General features: G+C 49.5%; 7 protein-coding genes across 7 annotated transcripts; 5 read left to right on the top strand and 2 right to left on the bottom strand.

Annotated features, from left to right (window-relative positions):
- Positions 1-200: 200 nt before the first annotated feature.
- JR316_0010898 (uncharacterized protein) lies at positions 201-2,281 on the top strand (the record flags this gene model as incomplete). The annotated part of the gene is made up of 5 exons (XM_047896562.1): positions 201-351; positions 419-1,387; positions 1,452-1,595; positions 1,656-1,769; positions 1,830-2,281. 5 exons carry the CDS (start codon positions 201-203, stop codon positions 2,279-2,281), a joined length of 1,830 nt encoding a protein of 609 aa, XP_047744607.1.
- A 4,391-nt stretch (positions 2,282-6,672) lies between these two features.
- On the bottom strand, positions 6,673-9,284 carry JR316_0010897 (Protein LONG AFTER FAR-RED 3; the record flags this gene model as incomplete). The annotated part of the gene is made up of 14 exons (XM_047896561.1): positions 6,673-6,898; positions 6,976-7,107; positions 7,166-7,246; positions 7,300-7,327; positions 7,384-7,543; positions 7,606-7,739; positions 7,794-7,917; positions 7,965-7,989; positions 8,042-8,204; positions 8,265-8,430; positions 8,490-8,614; positions 8,666-8,737; positions 8,798-8,929; positions 9,023-9,284. 14 exons carry the CDS (start codon positions 9,282-9,284, stop codon positions 6,673-6,675), a joined length of 1,830 nt encoding a protein of 609 aa, XP_047744606.1.
- A 390-nt stretch (positions 9,285-9,674) lies between these two features.
- Positions 9,675-10,664, top strand: JR316_0010896 (Oxidoreductase; the record flags this gene model as incomplete). Its single annotated transcript, XM_047896560.1, has 2 exons — positions 9,675-10,274; positions 10,341-10,664. 2 exons carry the CDS (start codon positions 9,675-9,677, stop codon positions 10,662-10,664), a joined length of 924 nt encoding a protein of 307 aa, XP_047744605.1.
- A 265-nt stretch (positions 10,665-10,929) lies between these two features.
- Positions 10,930-11,238, top strand: JR316_0010895 (uncharacterized protein; the record flags this gene model as incomplete). Its single annotated transcript, XM_047896559.1, has 1 exon — positions 10,930-11,238. The coding sequence occupies one exon, from the start codon at positions 10,930-10,932 to the stop codon at positions 11,236-11,238; it is 309 nt and encodes a 102-aa protein (XP_047744604.1).
- A 1,115-nt stretch (positions 11,239-12,353) lies between these two features.
- JR316_0010894 (Choline-phosphate cytidylyltransferase 1) lies at positions 12,354-14,059 on the bottom strand (the record flags this gene model as incomplete). The annotated part of the gene is made up of 6 exons (XM_047896558.1): positions 12,354-12,625; positions 12,734-12,903; positions 12,981-13,103; positions 13,162-13,186; positions 13,314-13,903; positions 13,965-14,059. 6 exons carry the CDS (start codon positions 14,057-14,059, stop codon positions 12,354-12,356), a joined length of 1,275 nt encoding a protein of 424 aa, XP_047744603.1.
- Positions 14,060-14,186: 127 nt separating this feature from the next.
- Positions 14,187-16,787, top strand: JR316_0010893 (Dual specificity protein phosphatase 1-B; the record flags this gene model as incomplete). The annotated part of the gene is made up of 2 exons (XM_047896557.1): positions 14,187-16,068; positions 16,144-16,787. 2 exons carry the CDS (start codon positions 14,187-14,189, stop codon positions 16,785-16,787), a joined length of 2,526 nt encoding a protein of 841 aa, XP_047744602.1.
- A 1,849-nt stretch (positions 16,788-18,636) lies between these two features.
- Positions 18,637-19,710, top strand: JR316_0010892 (Pepsin A; the record flags this gene model as incomplete). Its single annotated transcript, XM_047896556.1, has 4 exons — positions 18,637-18,804; positions 18,882-19,180; positions 19,261-19,393; positions 19,462-19,710. 4 exons carry the CDS (start codon positions 18,637-18,639, stop codon positions 19,708-19,710), a joined length of 849 nt encoding a protein of 282 aa, XP_047744601.1.
- Between the last annotated feature and the right edge of the window lie 1,185 nt (positions 19,711-20,895).

Here is a 20,895-nt window from a genome sequence, read left to right as displayed (position 1 = left end):
CTGACAACCTGTTCGACGCGTTCGCGTACGCGTTTGTGTGGACATGTTGGTACCCTCCTTCGATCGATCGTATACTGCTCGCCCTGGTGGGTGTATATAATCTTTCCCCCCCTCTCTCTTTCCTTCCTTTCTCCACCTCTCCAACCAAGAGACCTTTCCACCTGTAAATTCTCCCTCTGCGATACCTCTTCTTAAATACCATGGCCAAGAACACCATCTCCAAGCTCTTTAAGTGCAAGCCCTCTAAGGGCGATGTTGTCGCCGAGGTAAAAGGTACCCCGCCCGACGTCGTTTCTTCTGCAAAGAACGCGTCAAAGGAGAAGAAAAAGAAAGGAAAGGCTCGCCGTGTGTGTATGTATCATTCCGCCCCCTCGTCTACGCGTTTTGGTTGCGTTTTGACGCGTTTTCTGTCCCATAGTGTTGAATATCCTTAAGAAGACCGTGCCTTGCGCGTCGGGCAAATCGCACGATGTCGGAGCTATCATCGACGATGACGAAAGCTTCTATGATCAAAAATACAAGCCAGAGTTTACCCCCACTGGCGAGTGTATCTTCGAGGCCAGGTATCCCGCTCCCTCCAAGGGAACCCCCATCCCCGCCGTTGCTGTATCCGAGAATGGTGACCGACATGGGGATATCGCCCAGCCCAGGCTTCACGCGCCCACTGCAAAGATCGAAGGCAAGAAGCCCATTAGGCCCACCCCCAATATCAAGGAGATCAAGGAACGCCTTGACAAAGTCGCCCCGCCTACGATGTATGGACCCGACAACGTGGGTGCAGAGTATGAACACTTCCACGGACGCGTTCTCAAGCCTTCGTATCATACTACCTCCGCTTCTTTGAGGTCGAGGGGCCCAACTGTCATCAATGGTATGGGCCATCCTGAGCAGGTCCCCGGGGCAGCAGCACCCATCTCCGCCATTACTCTCGAGCACAGGAAACGGCAAGGGCAAATCGTACACCCTCCAGTATACGTCCGCGACTTCCAATCCGCTGGAGTCACTAAGATCAGAGAGTTGGTCAAGCCTGTCGCTGACAACCACGCCGATGCTGTTGAAGTCGGGGAGGTCAACACTACCCGTGTTAACCAGAAGAAGAGACGTCATGCGCGATTTGTCCTCCCCGAAGACGATGTTTCTGCCAACAAACATGTCACCGTTGCTCAAGCCGAAGATTCAATCGTTCCCGCCGTTGAGGAATGTGTTGTCGTTGAGGGCGCGGAGCTTGTCATCGAGGAGACCGTTATCGTCCAAGGGGCGGCCGTTGCCAAGGAGCCTGCTGCTGTTGATGGTCTAGTCACTGGGGAGTTTGCTATAGTCGAGGAGCCTGTCGTTGTAGAAGTTGTCATCAAGGACATCAAAGAAGAACGTTCCTCATCCTGCAATGGTACGCCACTTTCTTACATACATCTTCTCCACCACTCTTGTTGACTGATATGGTGTGCATATAGATGTCGACCTTTCTGCTGCAGTGGATGACGTTGTCGCTGAGGTCTCTACCTCCTGTGTCGTCCTCGACCACGCCGATTCTCTTTCTGTGGGCACTAAATTCATCATTCGTGCCTTTGGCTCTATCTTTTTGGACGCAAATGCCGGTGCGTATACTCTTATTCTGCGTGGAATAGTTATTGACGTTTGGTCAATCGAAGATATAGACTGTGACATTGCTCCCCTTGAAGATGACACCTATCTCTTGGGAGTTTATTCAGTAGATAGCAACTTCAAGGTCGATGCATTTGGATCCGTCCCTCTCCTGGACGATGATATCAGTCAGTACATTTCTCATTCAGGTGCTATCATTTCTTTTACTGAGATGCTTCTTTTTTAAGTCGAAGCCTTCATTAACTGTCAATATCTTACTCGGGTTGCCCTTGATTCGCCAACTACGGATTCCCCTGTCATCAGTGAGGACGGCATGGAAGAATCCTCCGACAATGGTTTGTCCCCTCTTGTGGAATCCGCCGTTTCAGAGTACTCGTCGTCTCCTTCTACTCCAGTCGAGGTTCAAGAAACTTGCCCCGAGGCGGTCTCTGATGACGAAATGACCAAGGAATTCGCTTCGTCTGTCCCTGAACTGGAAGATTCTTCACCTATCGCGGATGTAAGCACGTGCACTCCTGTTGATTCTCGGATCTCCGTACTGTCAACTGCTGCCCAGCGCCGTCGATTCGACGACCTGCACCCACCACAATCAGCACCTAGGTCTGGGCTTCGTCCTCTCTCCCTGCCTTTGTACTACAACCGCCCGGAATCCTACTACTACACTATGCCTGAGTTGTAAGCTCGGATGTGTCGCTTCCTCCTCGCTACTCGCTATGGCTGCCAGTGTTAGCATGATATCTCTATATGCTGAAGCCTCTATCATCTCATGGACGGCGGACGCTTTTTTCTCAGACTGTATACTGGGTTATTCTTTTCGTTATCGCCTTTGGATTTGTATCCCCACTCGCATTTGGATCTCTCGCTTATCTTCTCTCTCTCGCATCTGGATTTGTCTCTCGCCTTTGGATTTTTTTTTCTTCTCTCGCCTCTGGATCTTTCTCTCTTGTCTCTCCTCTCGGAATTGTCTATCGTCTGTGGATTTGTCTCTGGATCATACTCTGTTTATCTCTTTTTTTGTTTTATTTTCTATTTTTTTGTTTTATATTTGTTCATTTTTCTTGTTTTTTGTATTTTGTCTGTGTCTTCTCCAGATTTGTATTTTTTCGTGGTGTTTTTTGTATCTTTTAATCTCCCGTTTCTTTGGAAACGGTGGCGTCGTGTATCTTGTTTGTGGGCTGTGCCTTCAAACATGCAGCAAAAATATCTACAGTAAAAGTGAGTTTTTCCTCATCTCGTTTAGCCATTACTAATTTTGATTAGCAGGTTCTTGGAAATATCTATGTGTACCAAGTTCTATTCATATTTCAACATCTTACTCTTAATATATGGTGAGTTTTAGGCCAATTATTAATTCCATTGTTTCTTAATTTTATGTCTCAAGGTCAATATATACCTCTGAAAAATTGGGGTTGTGTTACATGGGCGTGAGCTCATAATCGGTCAGTTTTATACGCATATATATAGTGGCGACTGTCTCTCACCCCAGCTCTCAGGTTCTTTAACATTTGGCATCGCAAGGCCGCATGTTTTCGCTGTCGGGTGCCTACACCTACTTGCATTTATTTCGCTCCTTCTGTTTGGCTGAAATGTCTGGTATGTTGTTATTACTTCTTTGAACTACCTCACTTGTCCTAATCTTATCATTACAGATAAAACCTGGCGAAGACCATACCATCCAGCGCGCTGGCAATATCATCTGGGCACGGGAACGGTAGTCGACGGGCTACCTTCCCCTTTCATCGGGTGGAGGATCGTCTGACGAGATGATACCCTTCACCACACCACAGGTGCATCTTGAACTCGAGGCGCTGACGAGCGCTTCTGAGTTTTTGTTGCATCGGTGGTGGTCTGATTGCATGGGGTGGCAGGGGCAGCGCTGACGAGTGCTGTTCCTTACATTCTTGCATCAGAGATGATTGTTGCCCGGATATACCAAAGCCAGCTGTCTGACCGGATCGGTCTGCCCACCATTGGTTTTTAGCCTGCTCGCCATCTATTTGCACAGGAACACTCTACTCGCTATCGATTTGCACATGGACACTCGCTATCTATTTGCACAGGTGCGCACTACTTGCTATTGATCTGCACAGGGACAGTCTACTCACCATCTATCTGCACAGGCGCACACTACCCACCATCTATTTGTACAGGCGCATACTACTCGCTATCGATCCAGGCGCACCCTACTCGCTATATATTCGCACACGGACACTGTCTACTCGCATCATACTTGAACAGACGCACTCTATTCGATATCAATTTGCACAGGCGCACACTATTCGCTGTCGATCTGCACACGGACACTGTCTATCTACTTGTACAAGCGCACACTACCCGCTATCGATCTGCACAGGCTCACTCTACTTGCCACCTATTTGCACAGGCGCACCCTACTCGCTATCGATTTGCACACGGACATTCGCTATCTATTTGCACAGGTGCATACTACTTGCTATCGATCTGTACACGTTCAATCTACTCACATCTATCTGCACAGGGGTACACTACCCGCCACCTATCTTCACAGGCACACATTACCCGCTATCGACTTGCACAGGCGCATACTACCCGCTATCGACATGCACACGCACATAGTCTTCTCGCAACCTACTTGCACAGGCGCACCCTACTCGCTATCGATTGGCACACGGACACTCTACTCGCCATCTATCTGCACACGCGCACTCTACTCGCTATCGATTTGCACACGGACACTGTCTATTCGCAACCTACTTGCACAGGCGTACCCTACTCGCTATCGATTCGCACACGGACACTCGCTATCTATTTGCACAGGTGCACACTACATGCTATCGATCTGCGCACGTTCAACCTACTCACCATCTATCTGCACAGGTGCACACTACCCGCCATCTATTTGCACAGGCGCACTCTACTCGCTATCGATCCAAGCGCACACTACCCGCTATCGATCTGCACAGGCACACTCTACTTGCCACCTATTTGCACAGGCGCACCCTACTCGCTATCGATTTGCACACGGACACTCGCTATCTATTTGCACAGGTGCACACTACTTGCTATTGATCTGCACACGTTCAATGTACTCACCATCTATCTGCACAGGTGCACACTACCCCCCACCTATCTCCACAGGCGCACATTACTCGCTATCGACATGCACACGCACATAATCTTCTCGCAACCTACTTGCACAGGCGCACCCTACTCGCTATCGATTAGCACACGGACACACTATTCCCCATCTATCTGCACAGGCGCACACTACTTGCTATCGATTAGCACACGGACACTGTCTATTCGCAACCTACTTGCACAGGCGCACCCTACTCGCTATTGATTCGCAAACGGACACTCGCTATCTATTCCACAGGTGCACACTACTTGCTATCGATCTGCACACGTGCAACCTACTCACCATCTATCTGAACAGGTGCACACTACCCGCCACCTATTTGCACAGGCGCACACTACTCGCTATCGACACGCACACGCACATAGTCTTTTCGCAACCTACTTGCACAAGCACACACTACTCGCCATCTATCTTCACAGGCGCACTCTACTCGCTATCTATCTGCACAGGTGCACACTACCTGCACACGGACAGTCTACTTGCCATCTATCTGCACAGGCGCACCCTACTCGCTGTCGATTTCCACACGGACACTCGTTATCTATTTGCACAGGTACATGCTACTTACTATCGATCTGCACACTGACAGTCCACTCACCATCTATTTGCACAGGTGCACACTACCCGCCATCTATTTGCACAGGCGCACACTACCCGCTATCAATCTGCACAGGCACACTCTACTTGCCACCTATTTGCACAGGCGCACCCTACTCGCTATCGATTTGCACACGGACACTCGCTATCTATTTGCACAGGTGCATACTACTTGCTATCGATCTGCACATGTTCAATCTACTCACAATCTATCTGCACAGGGGCACACTACCCACCACCTATCTGCACAGGCACACACTACCCGCTATCGACTTGCACAGGCGCACACTACCCGCTATCGACATGCACACGCACATAGTCTACTCGCAGCCTACTTGCACAAGCGCACTCTACTCGCTATCAACCTGCACACGTACATAGACTACTCGTCGTCTATCTACACAGGCGCACACTACCAGCCGTCTATTTGCACAAGCGCATACTATTCGCTATCCATTAGCACACGGACACAATCTACACGCCACCTATCTGCACAAGCGCATACTACTCGCTATTGATTTGAACAGGCACACTCTACTCGCCACCTATCAGCACAGGCGCACACTACCAGCCGTCTATTTGCACAAGCGCATACTATTCGCTATCCATTCGCACACGGACACAGTCTACACGCCACCTATCTGCACAAGCGCATACTACTCGCTATCGATTTGCACAGGCACACTCTACTCGCCACCTATCAGTACAGGCGCACTCTACTCGCTATCGATCCGCACACGGACACTGTCTACTCGCCACCTATTTGCACAGGCGCACTTTCTATTCGCCATCTATGCACAGGCGCATACTACTTGCTATTGATTCGCACACACATTCTCGCTACTCGCTTTCGCTATTTCGCTATGTGTTTCTTTGCTTTCTTGTTTTCTACTTCTATTTTGTTTCTCTGACCTACATCTATTTCAAACTACTATTTTTTTCACTTTTATTTCTTTATTTCATTTCTTTGTTTGTTTTATTTCTTATAGATTACTTCGATTTTCGACGTGATCAAAAAACATCTTCTTTTCATTTTTTTATTATATAAAATTATTATAACCCACCTTTCGATTTTTCGACGTGATGAAAAAAAATTCAATTTTCTGTTCTTTTATTCTCGGTTTATCTTCCGGGTACAATTACCATATACCTATCATAAAATCTATCATAGGCCACTTTGAATATAATCTTTTTTGAAGTGTTGAAAACTTGTTTGAATATTTGCCTGAGTCCAAATAAAATTTTCGCCCTAGAGTTCCTAATTTCTTACTTAGAGCACAAGTCTACTACAGCAAAAATATCATGTATGCGTTTCAACTTATCATTCCTTGTACACGTGTAACATGCGCATATATTTACAATGTGCCGTACATAACCTCGCCATCCACCACAGTCGCAAGCACCTTCGCCTTTAAGATATCGCCTACGGGAACCTGCATGATATTCTTATCGAACACTACAAAGTCGGCTTTCTTCCCAGGAGTAAGAGACCCCAGCGTCTCTTCCGCAAAAGCGGCGTATGCAGCGTCAAGAGTCATTCCTTTAAGCGCCTGTTCCCGAGTCAGAAGTTCATCCGTAAACCTTGAAAGGGGATAGGGTAGAAAGAACAATGACGTTAACTTGGCGACGAAGAGGAATATTAGGAAGCAGAGCCTTACCATCCTCCGGAGCCGTGGGGGGAAGTCCCATCTACGGATAGCCGGGTTACTGCGGCATAGAACCCAAGGAGCGGGTTTACGCCTTCGATGGGGAAATCGGAGCCCAAGGGAAGAACGCCATTTGGAGACGCCCTAAAGTTGGTTATTTGCGATAAGGGATAGCAATGAGGGAGATGAAGGGTACGCTCACTTTAGCAAGGTCTGGTAGGCGTACGCGCCTTTGATCCTATCTGGACCCACACGCGTCTCGGCGTACCACATGTCTGATGTTCTGCGCACTCTTAAATTAGACACAGTGATAGTCGCTCTAAAAACTAGACTTACGCGTGTGTCGGTTGCACACTTGCAATCACTAACAAATCCTCTCTTCAGTTGACAATGTCAAGTATATGAACTTGAAGCGCATACCTCCTAGCTGTTTCATACGCTTAAGGTCTCCGGGAGTAAATATCTGTGCATGTTCGATCCTCGGACGCCATTCAGTCACATTCCCACCCCGTTTCTCAAGAATGTCTTCGAAGATGTTCAGGACTTCGTGGTTGGCTCTATCTCCGATGCAATGTATGTTCTTCAAATGTCACAGTGATGAATGACCAGGGTAAGTAGCACACCAGAAGCAAGAGAACTTACAGTCTGCCATCCGTCCTTCCAGAACTGATGAACGAGTTTTCTGAGCGTTTCGGGGCTGCTAAGCAGTAGACCACGCATGTCGGGTTTATCAGAGTATGGTTCGAGTAGCGCTGCCCCCCACGACCCCAGAGCGCCTGTCATCTTCATTATCAAGGCCATTCGAGACGTCGTGGGGGAAAAAGGCTCACCGTCAGCAACGATCTTGATACCCTGAATGTTAAGTCGCCCATGCATTCCGTAATCATGTAGTCGTGGAATTTGGTTTCCCCAGTACTCTTCAGAGTCAACTTTACCCATGACATAAAGCCTGTTCTATGCTAAATTAGTAATGCCACACCAACCGTAAAGCATCTACATACAGGCAACGTCCCAGCTTCTGCGCGCCTAACAAATAGTTGGTAAATCAGAAATGGAAACAGCACGTTCAGGCACGTACTTTTTGAAAAACTCGATTTGATGGGGAGATGACCCAGCGTCGTGTATAGAGGTTAGACCATACGAAAGTGCTTCTTTTATCGTCATGTCGAAGAAATCCGTGAGCTGGGCATCACTCCATGGCGGCGTAGGGATCAAGCTCATTGCATGGTCGACAAAGATACCTCAAGTGAATCATTAGTTCGTCAAATTGAAGTACCATGCTATTCGTGAGCGGTGCATACCTGTTGGTTTGCCGTGTTCATCACGTACTATCAAGCCTCCGCCTACTTTCTCCGGTAAATTTGGCATAAGGTCCAGGACAGACAGTGAAACCCAACGGGCGTGTCCATCAACACGAGTCAATGATATAAGACGACCCTTCAGAAGCGGATCTTTATCTAGGTCGGACTGCACAAAGTGAGTTAACACCAGCAGATTAATGTTCGAATACAAGTATGTGGACATACTGCAGTGGGGAATTGAGAACCAGGCCACTTCGTCTGATCCCAACCCATTCCTTCGATCCATCGCGACTTGTCGTTCATCACTTCGGGATGAGCAAGGATATATGCTTTTATACGCTCGATGACCTCTATCTTCGGTATTTAGCACGGAGGTACGTCGAAACCCTGGTGGGATTAACCTTGGACTGACTGAGATCCCATCAAGGGTAATTGCCTCATGTACCCATTTTCAATGATGTGGGCGTGCGCATCTAAGCCCACACGAATGTAAGTGAGGGGTGAAAGAGTGACCTGTCAATGAAACAAAGCACCTGCCAGTCCTGGAACTAAGACAGAAGAGTCATCGAGCTGAATAACTCTTCCGGAAACTCTTGAATACTTTGCTAGCCAGCTCGGCAACAGTGACGTGACCCCTGCAAGGTATGTCTGGCTCCATGATTGACCTACTGATTTGAACAAGTTTTCAGCAGGCATAGATATGGTAAACCACTTGTCAAACCAACACACCGAACAAGATTGTAGGTAGAGAAACTCACCATACTCCCCGACCTTTACTATCTCCGTTCCTCGCACAGAAATGCACTCGACTCTAGGGTTGCGTTCATCCACTGTATATATGTTCTTCGCTTTAGAACAGATAGTATACGATGCATCTCCTGTGCTGCTGAACAACACCAGAGCAGAAAAGCCTAGTGCAATTACAGCCGCGATCCATCCTTGTGTCTGTGTTACTCGTGTTCTTGAGGCCCTGTTGTCGGGTTTGGAGGAAGGAGTTTGAGCATCAGGTTTGGACACCATAAACACGCGACCCTTGAAGTGTAAAGCAGCCAGATACCTGCGAATGAAAGCGAAAGAGGGTTGAACAACTGGGGTCAAGCTCTCCGGCCCGGTTATCCGTCGGGTGCTGAGTTTAAAACCGTTTTAGTGCGCGGCGCGCGCTTTCCCTTGCTCCTGCCATACACTGTAACTTGACTGTAACCATTCAGATTCCAGAACAATCATGTCATTCAGTTTGCGGGACTACCTTGCTCTAATCCAACAGATTGAACTTGACGGTTATCTGTGGCCATAGTTGCATGGTCTCTCTCCCGCCTTGACGTGAATACACGCAGTCCTTCGGCATTACGAAGGGTTCTCACTGCGCGAAATAAAAAGCAACAGACCAGGTCTACCACCTCCTCAACCACCATGCCTTCATTCCTCGTCGCCCAAAACTCCAACGCATCCTACACCCCGTCCTACGTCCCAGTCATGGTGATCACAGGCGCCACCTCCGGCATCGGCCAAGCAATAACACAAACCCTAGCGCGCCACCTGCACGGGCGCGTCCACATCATCATAATCGCACGCAACTCCTCCGCCGCGTCGCGCATCATATCCACACTACCCACACACCCAGCCGCAATCTACGAGTTCATCGCATGCGACGTGAGCCTAATGCAGAACGTGCACGCACTCGCGCAGGACCTCTCGGCGCGCCTTCCCAAGCTCAACTTTCTCGTGCACTGCGCGGGCGTCTTTGGTCTGGACGGAAGGCGGGAGACGGAGGAAGGGATCGACGTTAAATTGGCGTCGAGGTACTATGCCCGGTTTACTCTGACCTACGATCTGCTGCCTTTACTCCGAAAGGCAACGGAGCGTGGTGAGCCAGCGAGTGTCCTCACTGTGCTTGGAGCAGGTTCTAAAGGAACTTCCGAGGTCGACCTCGATGACTTGGGTCTGAAGAAGCGGTACACAGGCTGGAAAGCTATGATGGCAAGCATCGACTACAACGATCTCATGGTTGCTGTAAGCATTTCTTACCCGTGCCTACCTACCACTCCCATTTAAAGATTTTAACATTTGTCTTGCAAGGAATTCTCCAAACGCGAGCCCAACATCGCATTCACGCACATCTTCCCAGGATTCGTATCCACAGCAATCTTACACAAATCATCCAACCCCATCTCCAAGCTCTTTCTCTTTTTCCTCTCGCCACTTCTCTGGCTGATCACGCGCACGCAGGAGACGTGCGCGGAGTATATGCTCTATGCGCTAATCCAGGCCGAGCGAGGGATGTACAGGCGGAACGAAAACGGGGATGATATCGGCTTGAAGGGGTTTCCTCGCTTTGCGAACGATGCTCAGCGAATTTTGTGGGAGCACTCTTTGCAAGCTACGAGTACGAGTACGAGCTAGCTCTTCCTTGAGTTTGTGATGATGCCCTTTTTTCTGTGATTTTTTTTGGACATATGTATGGTTACTTACTTATATGCAGGGCGTCACATTTATGGGTGTTTTCTGTAGTACTACTCACCTGAATAGTAAAGATATCATCTATCTTGCAGACCGGTGGCTTCGCACCCGCCAACCGCATCCAACCTTCCCTCAAATTCCCCACACCGACCATGCAACACGTCCAAAGGTTCCCAAAACCTAGAGAATTATTTGGACGCATCATCCAATGTCGCACAAACCAGAAGGTGAAATCAGCTGCCCATGCGGAGAAGTAGACGTTCAGACCCGAGAACACATTCTTCAAGCATGCCCACGCTACACTGAAGCGCGAAGAGAACTACTACAGGCCTCCCGATGCATATTTTTACCGGAAATCCTAGGAACGACCCAAGGCATTAAAACCCTGGCATCTTTCCTCGCAGCCTCCGGGGCATACACTCAATCTGGCACCCAACCACTACCACCCAAACCTCCATCGTTCGACGACGAACCAGTCCCGGACTCCGAAGACGACGAATCTGATCTTGGCCTGTGATCCAAACGGGAGACGGCAACACACCTCTATCAAACCCCCGATGCCAATCCATCGTTTTGTTCGAAAACATCCACAACTTATTTACCCATTTTCACTATCCCCGCATTTGACTTTATCTACATCTATTTTTTACTTTATCTACATCTCTATTATATTCTACATCTTCCTCCTCTTCGAATACGTACCACACTCGACCCCCACACCAATAATTTTTACCTACAGATGTTCCCTTAGATACACAAACATCGATAACTAATACTTAGTAGATAGATTAGCGTAGAGAGGTGAGCACCACTCACCCGTGCGTCTTAGCACCCTGTTTGCTTGTTGCACGATAATAAACAGATTCAACAACATCATCTATCTTGCGAACACGGAAGGCCACGGTTCAAGTTTAAATATAGCAAATACCTAACAACTCCACAAAGAAGCAAAAACCAAACTAGAACTTGTAACTTCAACTTGAAGCAGTACATCAGCTTCTTTTTTACATAAAAGTCTAAACGTTTACGTTACGTTTTACCCCTGCCCCTGCCAGGTTGCCCGAATCCCGATCGAAAAAAACGAAAAAGATACCGAGTGTCACCGTGGCTGTCATATAGGCGCCTAAGCGTTTTTATTTAGACATAGCCAGTTAGACAAGTAGATTGTACCTGTAGAGTAACCAGGGCCAGGAGCCAGGATGCTAATACATAATTCTAGTACGGTTCGTTAGTTCGATGCCTTACCTTCCTCCTTGAATGCGCATACATACATGATATAAACACTTCACAAGAACGATGAGGAGAAAAAGAATAATCAAAATAATCAAAAACGACTATATACTTAAAAATGAGTATCATATATATTATTCACCACCGCAACCCACATCTTCTGCCATTTTCTCTTCTTCATTTATCTTCCCTTACTTTCCTTTCCATCCCCTTCCATAAAAAAAGAACATATTACACAAGTTAAAAAAAGAAAAAAAAAGGAAAAAATTCAGCAGCGCATCTAACATTCTACACCTCTTCCTCTTCCTCTTCCTCTTCCTCGCACTTCCCCTTCCCCTTCCCTTCCACCCCACCCGACCCCTCTCCCAAGTTCTTACAAGTTCTTACTGGTACACACACCTCCTAACTAGCACGCGCCCCCAAAAGCTTCGGACTCCCACTCCCACTCTCCCCTCCCACCGCCCCCGCCCCCGGCCCGGGACTCGCACTCCGACTCGCACTCCTACTCGCCCTCCTACTCTGCCCATCATAATCGCTCCCCTCGGCCCTCAACTCCGCATGCCCCATCTTCGTCAGCTTATCGTCAAATTCGCGATTACGATACCCCGATACGATCCGCTCGAGGAGTTCGGATGTCGATACGCCTGGTGTGCGGCGTGTAGGGATGAATTTGCCTGTAACCCAAAAAAAATGTATATGTTATTTTAAATTTTGTTAAGAATGAGAAAGTAGATTGGGGGGCTTGTTGACTGTTGACTATTGACTGTTGACTGGTGACGTACCTTGACTTTTGGCGTATTCGTAGACGTCGTTGTGGCCTGCGCTCGCGTAGAGCTCTTCGTCGTGCGCGACATAGTCGATCTCGTATTTTTTGATAAAGGCCTCGTCGATGACCCAGGGAGCCTCAGCTACGACCTCATCAACCCATCGGCAGTGGCGAACAGCTTCCAATCTGGAATTACCAATAAAATTAACAAAGGCAGATGCTGAGTTAAGGAGAGAGGAGAGAAAGGGGGAAAGCGCACGCACCGCTCGGCGTGGCTCATTACTGTGCGTGCTTTGTGGGACCATACTTGTTCGTCAGAGTTTACGCCCACGAGGAGGTACACGGATGGGAAAGATAGTTTGGCCTGGCGCAGCTGGAGCGCATGACTTCATAAATCCGTCAGCACGTCAACAACACGAAAAAGACAGACAGTAGACGCCGTACCCAAAATGGAATAGATCGTATACACCTATCATGTGATTATAAATGGCGCAAAGTGACGTACAAAAAAAAAGGAAGAAGAAGAAAGAAAAAAAGATCAAAAGATCAATGGTCAGAGAGAAGAGGGAGGAGGGCAAAAAAAGAGGGAGGCGAACCGTCAGCGTAGACGCGCACGGGGCGATCTGTAGGGGGCGGGTTGATCTTGTATGGGCGGTGGACCTCGCCTTGGATGGCTTTGTTGACAAAGGCCTGGATATCGGCTGGGGTGAGTGCAGCGGGGTTGAACGCCTCCTTGGAAGCGAGGGGCACGGCTGGCTCCTCTGTGACGAGGAGGGGCGCGGCGGCTGTGTTGACCGGGGGGGAGATGAAGACGGGTAGATGGGAGTTGGGGTTGGTGGGGCGCATGGCTGTAGGAGAGAGCGGGTTGAGGGGCTCTGCGATGGGGGTTGATCCGGGCGAGGAGGGCGAAAAGGGGGTGTTGAGGGTGGATACGGAGGAGGAGGAATGGTGATGAGTAGGTTTGTGTGGAAGGGGGTCAGGGCCGGCAGTTGTGCTGGACTCGATGTCGCCGTCGTAGGTGGGAGAGTCTACGCTGCTGTCGTCGTCGTGGAGGTGGTGGTGGCGGCGGGTGAGAGGGGAAGGTCTGAGGCGGGTGTTGGGTTGGGGATTCTGGTGCCGAGAAATAGGGATCGGATGGGACGCGGCTGAGGCATCGTCCGTGAGCGGGTCGTTATCCTCCTCCGATCTGCAGCGCACATGGTCATCAATGGAGAACAAACAAGAAAGAGAGAAAAAAGACAACTGACGCGTCGTATGCAGGCGAGTCGACTGGTCTTGGATACTTTCCAAACGATCTCTTGCTGTGGAGAGTGCGAGATCTAGCAGCAGCATCGACGGACATGGTGAGGAGAGAGAGAGGATGAGCTTGGCGGGAGTATGTTTCTTCCCAATCAGATTTAGCGCGCGTGCCTGTGTCAAATGCGGGGATTCCCTATTGCGTGGCAACCTCATTTCATTCACTTACCATCATGCTCCACCACCAACGCCCCCCAGTACACAACGACACAAGCACTACCTCTGAGGACGACGACGACGACGACGACAACGATGTCTTTGAGGACACTCTCCAGCTCTCAGACTCGGACTCCTCCAACCCCTCCTCCCCGACCGGCCGTGCGGGACCCAGCATCAAGCTGGATGAACCACTGCCGGATGATATCACAAAAGATCTAGAGGCCCTCCAGCAGCTCCGCCAGAGCGTGAAAAAGAATCTCCGTCTGCGTCCCATCCGTTCTCGCACTGACCTCCGCAAGCTTGATCTCGACCTCGACAGCATCATCTCCCGCTCCGCCTCTTTCACCGCCGCTGCCTCTCCCGCCGCCCCGCCCCTCACCGCACTCAGTCCTACCTCTAGCATCGCCTCCTCCTACTTTACGCCCTCGTCAGACACACCCCAGAGTGCCCTGTTCTCCGCCATCCAAGCACCTCGCCCCTCCCCAATGTCTCCCCCCGTTTCACTTGCTGCCCAAACTCTCGCCAGCCGCCTCATCCAGCCCAAACGCCCTTTGCTCATCGACACCAGACCCCTAGCCGCACATCAGTCATATCATCTCCGCCACAGCATCAACATCGCCATTCCATCCCTCATCCTTAAACGCTGCAGGCGGCCAGGCGGCGGCCTCCAGTCCCTCGATGCCCTTCGCCAGTTCACAACCACCGAACTCGGAAAAATCCAATGGGACGCTCTCATGTGTCCAGGCGGTCCCTGGGACGGCGATGTCGTCGTATATGATGACGAAATGGATCCCAAGGACAAGGATAACCTGGGTATCACAGCTTGGGCGATCATTCCTGTTATATCTCCCCTTTTAACCTACGGCTCTGTCGCTTATCTCGAAGGCGGCTTGTCTATCGCAGGCCATCACCCAGAGCTCCAGGCGCTTGTCACTACAGCAGACGAGCTCGATTCCATTAGCGATATGCATAACAACTCTATACCCCCGCCACTTTCCACGACAAGCTCCCGGGGCGGCATGAAAAGAAGCGCAGGTCTTCTGCAGCTCGATACCCAAGCCGCCACACGACTCAAAAAGCTCCCAGAAATCGAGCTCGCCTCAACCACATCCTCCAAACCACCCTCGCCGCTCCCGATATCGCCACTACCCATAATGTCCTCCATGATGACCTCATCCTCATCCTCCTCCTCCTCGCAGAGTATCAGTACTGCAGACGCTCAGCCGATGGACGTTGTCGACGCCTCGCCGTCTCCACCTCCTTCCTCCATCGGCTTCCGCCGCCCCGCTCCCCCACGCCGGCCCAACCTCCGCCGCATCGACACCAAATCCGCCGAACGCCTCGGCCCACCCAAACTCTCCGTGCGCACCAAACAAATGCGCTCCGCCACACTCGCCGTGCCCCCCACCCTCTCCCTCTCCATCCAAGCGCCGCCCCAATCACCTTCACACCTGAACCTCCTCTACTCGACGCACTCACCACCGCCGTCCGCGCGCTATCCGATGACGCCGAGCACGGACCCCGCCAACTACCTCACGCCGTACTACACCCCGCCACACACGCCCGGGACACCGAAGCCTGTGCTCCCGCCGTCGCCTATCACCGCGCGCCCGGACCTCGACCCGCCGACGACGGAGGACGCGTTCCCCGTGTTCACGATCTCGACGATCCTGCCCAACTTTTTGTTCTTGGGCCCCGAGCTGACGGCGCCGGAGCATGTCGCGGAGCTCCAGGCGCTTGGGGTGAAGAGGATTCTGAATATTGCGGCAGAGTGCGATGATGATCATGGGTTGAGGCTTAGAGAGGTGTTTGATAAGTATTATAAGATACCGATGAGGGATACGGTTGAGGAGGATAATATATCGAGGGGTGTGAGGGAGGTGTGTGATATCCTCGGTGCGTCTCTCTCTCCTTTTTCACAAGTATACCAATTAACAATGATAATATTCTTTTTTTTTTTTTTCACGCTAGATGATGCAAGGTTACATTCAGCAGCGACATACGTCCACTGCAAAGCCGGGAAATCGCGGTCCGTAACAGCCGTAATGGCCTACCTCATCCACGCAAACCACTGGACACTCTCAAGCGCATACGCATTCGTGCTCGAGCGCCGTAAAGGCATCTCGCCCAACATCGGCTTCGTCTCGGAGCTTATGAATTTCGAGGAGCAGGAGTTGGGCGGGAAGTCGGTGGGCGTGCAGCCGACGCTGTCGAATCCTTCCCACCATGGGCATGGGCATGGTGCAAATGGTGCGGGTACGGGTGGGGAAGGCGGGGGAGGAGGAGGGGGTATTGGGCTTCCGGAGAGCTATGTGTTAGCATCAGGCGCGTCCCGGCGGAGCGGCGCACACGTGCGGGAGAGTCTCCCGCCCATGGACACGCACAGCGGGCAGCTCAACGGCCTCGGCGGCGGCGTGGGCGGCGCGGGGGGAGGGGGCCCGATGTCCGCTGGAGGTATCATGGACCGCGTGCTAGGTGATTCAGGGCAGGAGATGGAGATCAAGGACTCGTATGGGCGCTATAGACATGCGCGGAGGGCGCCGGTGGACGAGACGACGTTGCAGCCGATGAGGAGGGTGAGTAAGGCCGGGTTGGAGAGTGCTTCGTGGTCGTGATGTCGGTGTTAGCCCTTCATTCCTTCCTTCCCTACCCTCCCATTATGCCTCCCGCTTCCCCCTCCCCTGTGGTCTCTCAGTTCTCAGTTTCTCTCTCTCTCTCTCTCTTTTCCCTCCCTTTAGGCGTATCATTGTCGTATCCACATTTACATTTGTTTCTTTGGGTGGTGAGCCAGATCCTGAGCCTGAGCTAGCATAGCACACCAATTGTTCGATTTTAATTTTTTGTCTTGTCTTGTCACGTTTGATGATACCCCCCTCCCCCCTCCCCATATCCATATCCAACACGTCCGTTATGTGTAGGTGTAGTACCCGTTTGTGTGTAGGGTTCGTTTGTGTAGGGTTCGTTTTGTGTGTAGTGTATTATAATTCGTTTAGGGTGGATTCTCTTCTCTCTCCTCTTTTTCTTCTTTTTTGTCGGTTACTTTTCCCGTTTCTGTTTCTGTTCCTTTTCTGTTACGTTCCTTTCAGTTACTTTTCTGTTCCGTCCCTTTTTACGTTTTTTATTTTAAGATTATAAAGTTCTTTTTTTCTTCTTTCATTCGTTCGTTCTTTATTTTATTCCTCCCGTTCATTCATACGTCCATCCATCCACACATCCATACGTCCGTCCGTCACATTCACCAATCACCATTCACCATTCATACGCATTTTTTCATTTTTTTTTCTCGTCCTCGTCAAGTATTCAATGACCCAATGACGCAATGATGATACCTCTGGTCCTCTGTTCAATGGCGGTTTAAATTGCCACCTATACTACATACCACTGTCACTTCCAATACCACTGCCACTTCCAATACACATCGCCTCGGACACCGTCGTACTGTGCAAGTTTATTTTTTGTTTTTGTTTTTTGTTTTTTTGTTTTCGGTGTGGTACTACGGGCTCTGCATTTTGATTTCTATTTTTCGATGTCGCTGCGTTGCAATTGCAATTCATCATGTAGATTTTATTTTATTTTATGTTTATGTTTATGATTGCCAATCGGATGACTATGAACTAGTATGAAGGTTATTGTGAGCCGCTCGGGAGTCGGGGGGTTGCATAATGCATACTATTATAATAATATAATATTAGGATCACCCCGAGCTAGCACCTCCTGTCCTGACTCCTGGCCATGCTTTTGCTTTTTTACATGTACGAATATCCCTCCATGTCACCGCCGTCCCTACAATTCGTTATGTCAAGTGTGCTAGCAACGGGTCCAGGGCCCAGGCCACTATTACCTCAGTTCAGACTCTGCATTCTCCATCACTCGCTTCTCGCATTCTCGCATGCATCCTTTAATTCGTGTCGCGGTCAACGTCAAAGGGGACACCAGGGACAATAATTACCTACCTACTGTTCTAAAAATATCTCAGGCCATCAGGCAGGACCCTTGGGAACGCGGCCTAAAATAACTCCGGCCGCGTTCTATTTTTAACCGGACAATGGGGAGAAGAGACAAAAGGATTGTGGGTTGAGGCAGAGACGAACAATAAGAAACTGAGTGTTTTTTGGCTTTACAGGATTCTCTTTACAAGCCGTGATGATGGTGCGGGTGTATCCAAGGTGTACCTCCCCGGCCTGCGGGGAGTATCACCATGGAGCTGTTCCGAGGATACATTTAAGTGGAGGGGTTTCGGTGGAGGGAAGGAGTCATCTTCATCTCCCCCCCCCCTTTCACTTCTTTCTCTTTTCTCCCGTTTATCTTTTATCTGTTTGGTTCCCTCTTGCCCCCGGTTTGGGCTTCCCATTCATTCTTTTATCCAGTTTCACGCCCTCACGCCTCAGACTCCGAGTCTTTCATCCTTCATTGGAATCGATCCACGATTAGAGATTAGAGTTTTCTCCCTATCAAATAATCACCATGCATCTCTCTCTGTCTTTCACTACCATCTTGACGAGCGTGCTCTTCGTCATGTTCGCGCAGGTTGCCGAGTCCGCACCTGTCACGAAACGTGCGCCGACGCCGCCCAAGTTCGTTACGCTCCCTCTTAAACGCGCCGAGCGCACAAGGGATGTACACGGTCAAATCGTAAGTGCATACACCTTCACATACAACGAAATCTCATGAAACTAAAATATTGAACGAACGATTTGTAACGTTTGTAGTACCTGCAACAGCACATCAACCGCGGGCTGCGCCGTATGGCGCGCATGAGGGGGCACGAGGCGCCTAGCGCGCGGGACCTCCACACGCTCCTCGAGCGCCGCGTGCGCGATGTCGAAGGAGTCGAGGGGCTGTCGAGGCGGTTCAACCGTTTTGGGCTCCCTGCACCCGCGGCTCACTCGTCTGCGCACGAAGCCGTGTCTCTTGCGGAGGCCCCGAAGCAGAATGACGCGCTCATTGATGATGGTGTTACTGTCGCTAATACACCTACCGCGCCCAACTCTCTCGGGTTGGATATCGAGTGAGTCTACTATTTTTTTTTTGGAATGAAGGATCGTGCTTATCACCGACCCACTCCTTTTTCTTTTTTTAATAAAATAGGGCAGTTGACGTTGGCTATTCTGCTGTAGTCCAAATCGGCACCCCACCGAGGGACTTCCTTGTTACAATGGATTCAGGCTCATCAGACTTCTGGGTAGGCTCCGAAGACTGCACGTCAAACGGTATCGGCTGCGTACGTCTTCCCTCACCCTCTCACAAACCATCACCACCACCACACCATTAACATGAGCATTTTACCAGGGCAACCACGTCTTCCTCGGCCCACAGAGCTCTACCTCGTTCAACGACACCGGCAAACCTTTCAAAATCACATATGGCTCGGGGTCTGTATCGGGGAACATCATCACAGACGACGTCACCATTGCGGGATTGGCGCTGCCTGCTCATACATTCGGCGTAGCCAGCATCGAATCGGTAGAGTTTTCCGCGCAGTCCCCGGACGATGGGCTCATGGGCACCGCGAAATCTGTGAGGATATTTGTTGTGTAGAGTTTATGCCTGGACTCTTTAAGTCCAGGTTTAGGGTGGTAGCATTTTTCTATAAAAGGAAATAGGTGGTCTCGTTCGGTCTAGATTGGTCTAGATTGTTCGACGTCGGACTTCGCTATGTTGTCCAGTCTGTTTAACTCGTTGCGCAGTTCTTCAGGTAACCGATTGTATATTTTATTCTCAGGGAACCATCGTAGAACTAGTAATCCAGATATGGATTTTACTCTGGAGAGCATTACATATGCACCTTGACCTCTTGCCGTTAATAAATCAACAATTACCCTATCAAGTGTGCGACCTTGTCCTTTATAGTCTGTGTACGCATACGCTGGTATTAGTGGGACTTGTTTCCGTGTAAAGCTGTCAAACAATTTGATATGCTTTTGGTATTTAACATCTATTGAAGTCGAAGAAGGGAAAATTGGAACAACATCTTTTTCTAGCCCGTCTACTTGTATTCCACAACCTTTGACGTGTACATACACAGCTTTGCAGTATCGACGGTATTTCTCGTCCACTTCATATTTTATGTCTGTGACTATACCCTCAGTGCCATTGACTATTTTATCATCGAATGCAATGTTTTCTGTTATCATTACTTTCATTCCAATGAAAAGAGGTAGTTTTCCAAGGGCGTCGTTTGTTTTTGTTGAAGGTAGTCTCCATAATATCTGTTGGAACTCACCTGTAATCCTTTTTTTGTGTCTCTCATCTCGTGAATAGTATATATGTGGTGATATATTTGCTTTTGTTGAATGGTACTTGATTAGCTTGGCATTCAGGATGTCTCGTACGGCCTTGTTGCCTACAATGATAGGTGCATCTCTGAACAATGCTAGTGTTTTTGGATTAGAAGCCTGTTTCTGGATAAGTCTGTTATATATATAATGGTAATCTGACTGTTCATTGTCACTTTTAATATTGTTAATATTACTTCTGCAGAGGCCCAATCTTAGTCTATCAAGAAAAAGGGCATACTTTATGTCTCTTGCGTGTCTTTCGTTTTTGACTAGTTGTATCACTGTTTTTACTTGTCTCCATAGAAATGCGCCATTTAGTTGTGATGGTCCTGACACGTTCCGAGCTTCTGCAAAAGACGGGTTCTTCACCAATTCATTTGCATATAATGGCTTTTGTAGAGGGGGTTTTAGTTGTGCGCAGTCGCCCATAAATATTACATTAATT

Source organism: Psilocybe cubensis, chromosome 10, assembly GCF_017499595.1.
Source record: "Psilocybe cubensis strain MGC-MH-2018 chromosome 10, whole genome shotgun sequence".
In the NCBI taxonomy this organism is placed as follows: Eukaryota; Fungi; Basidiomycota; class Agaricomycetes; order Agaricales; family Agrocybaceae; genus Psilocybe; species Psilocybe cubensis.
Note: the sequence above shows the minus strand (reverse complement) of the source record. Positions and strands in the feature narration are given on the sequence as shown.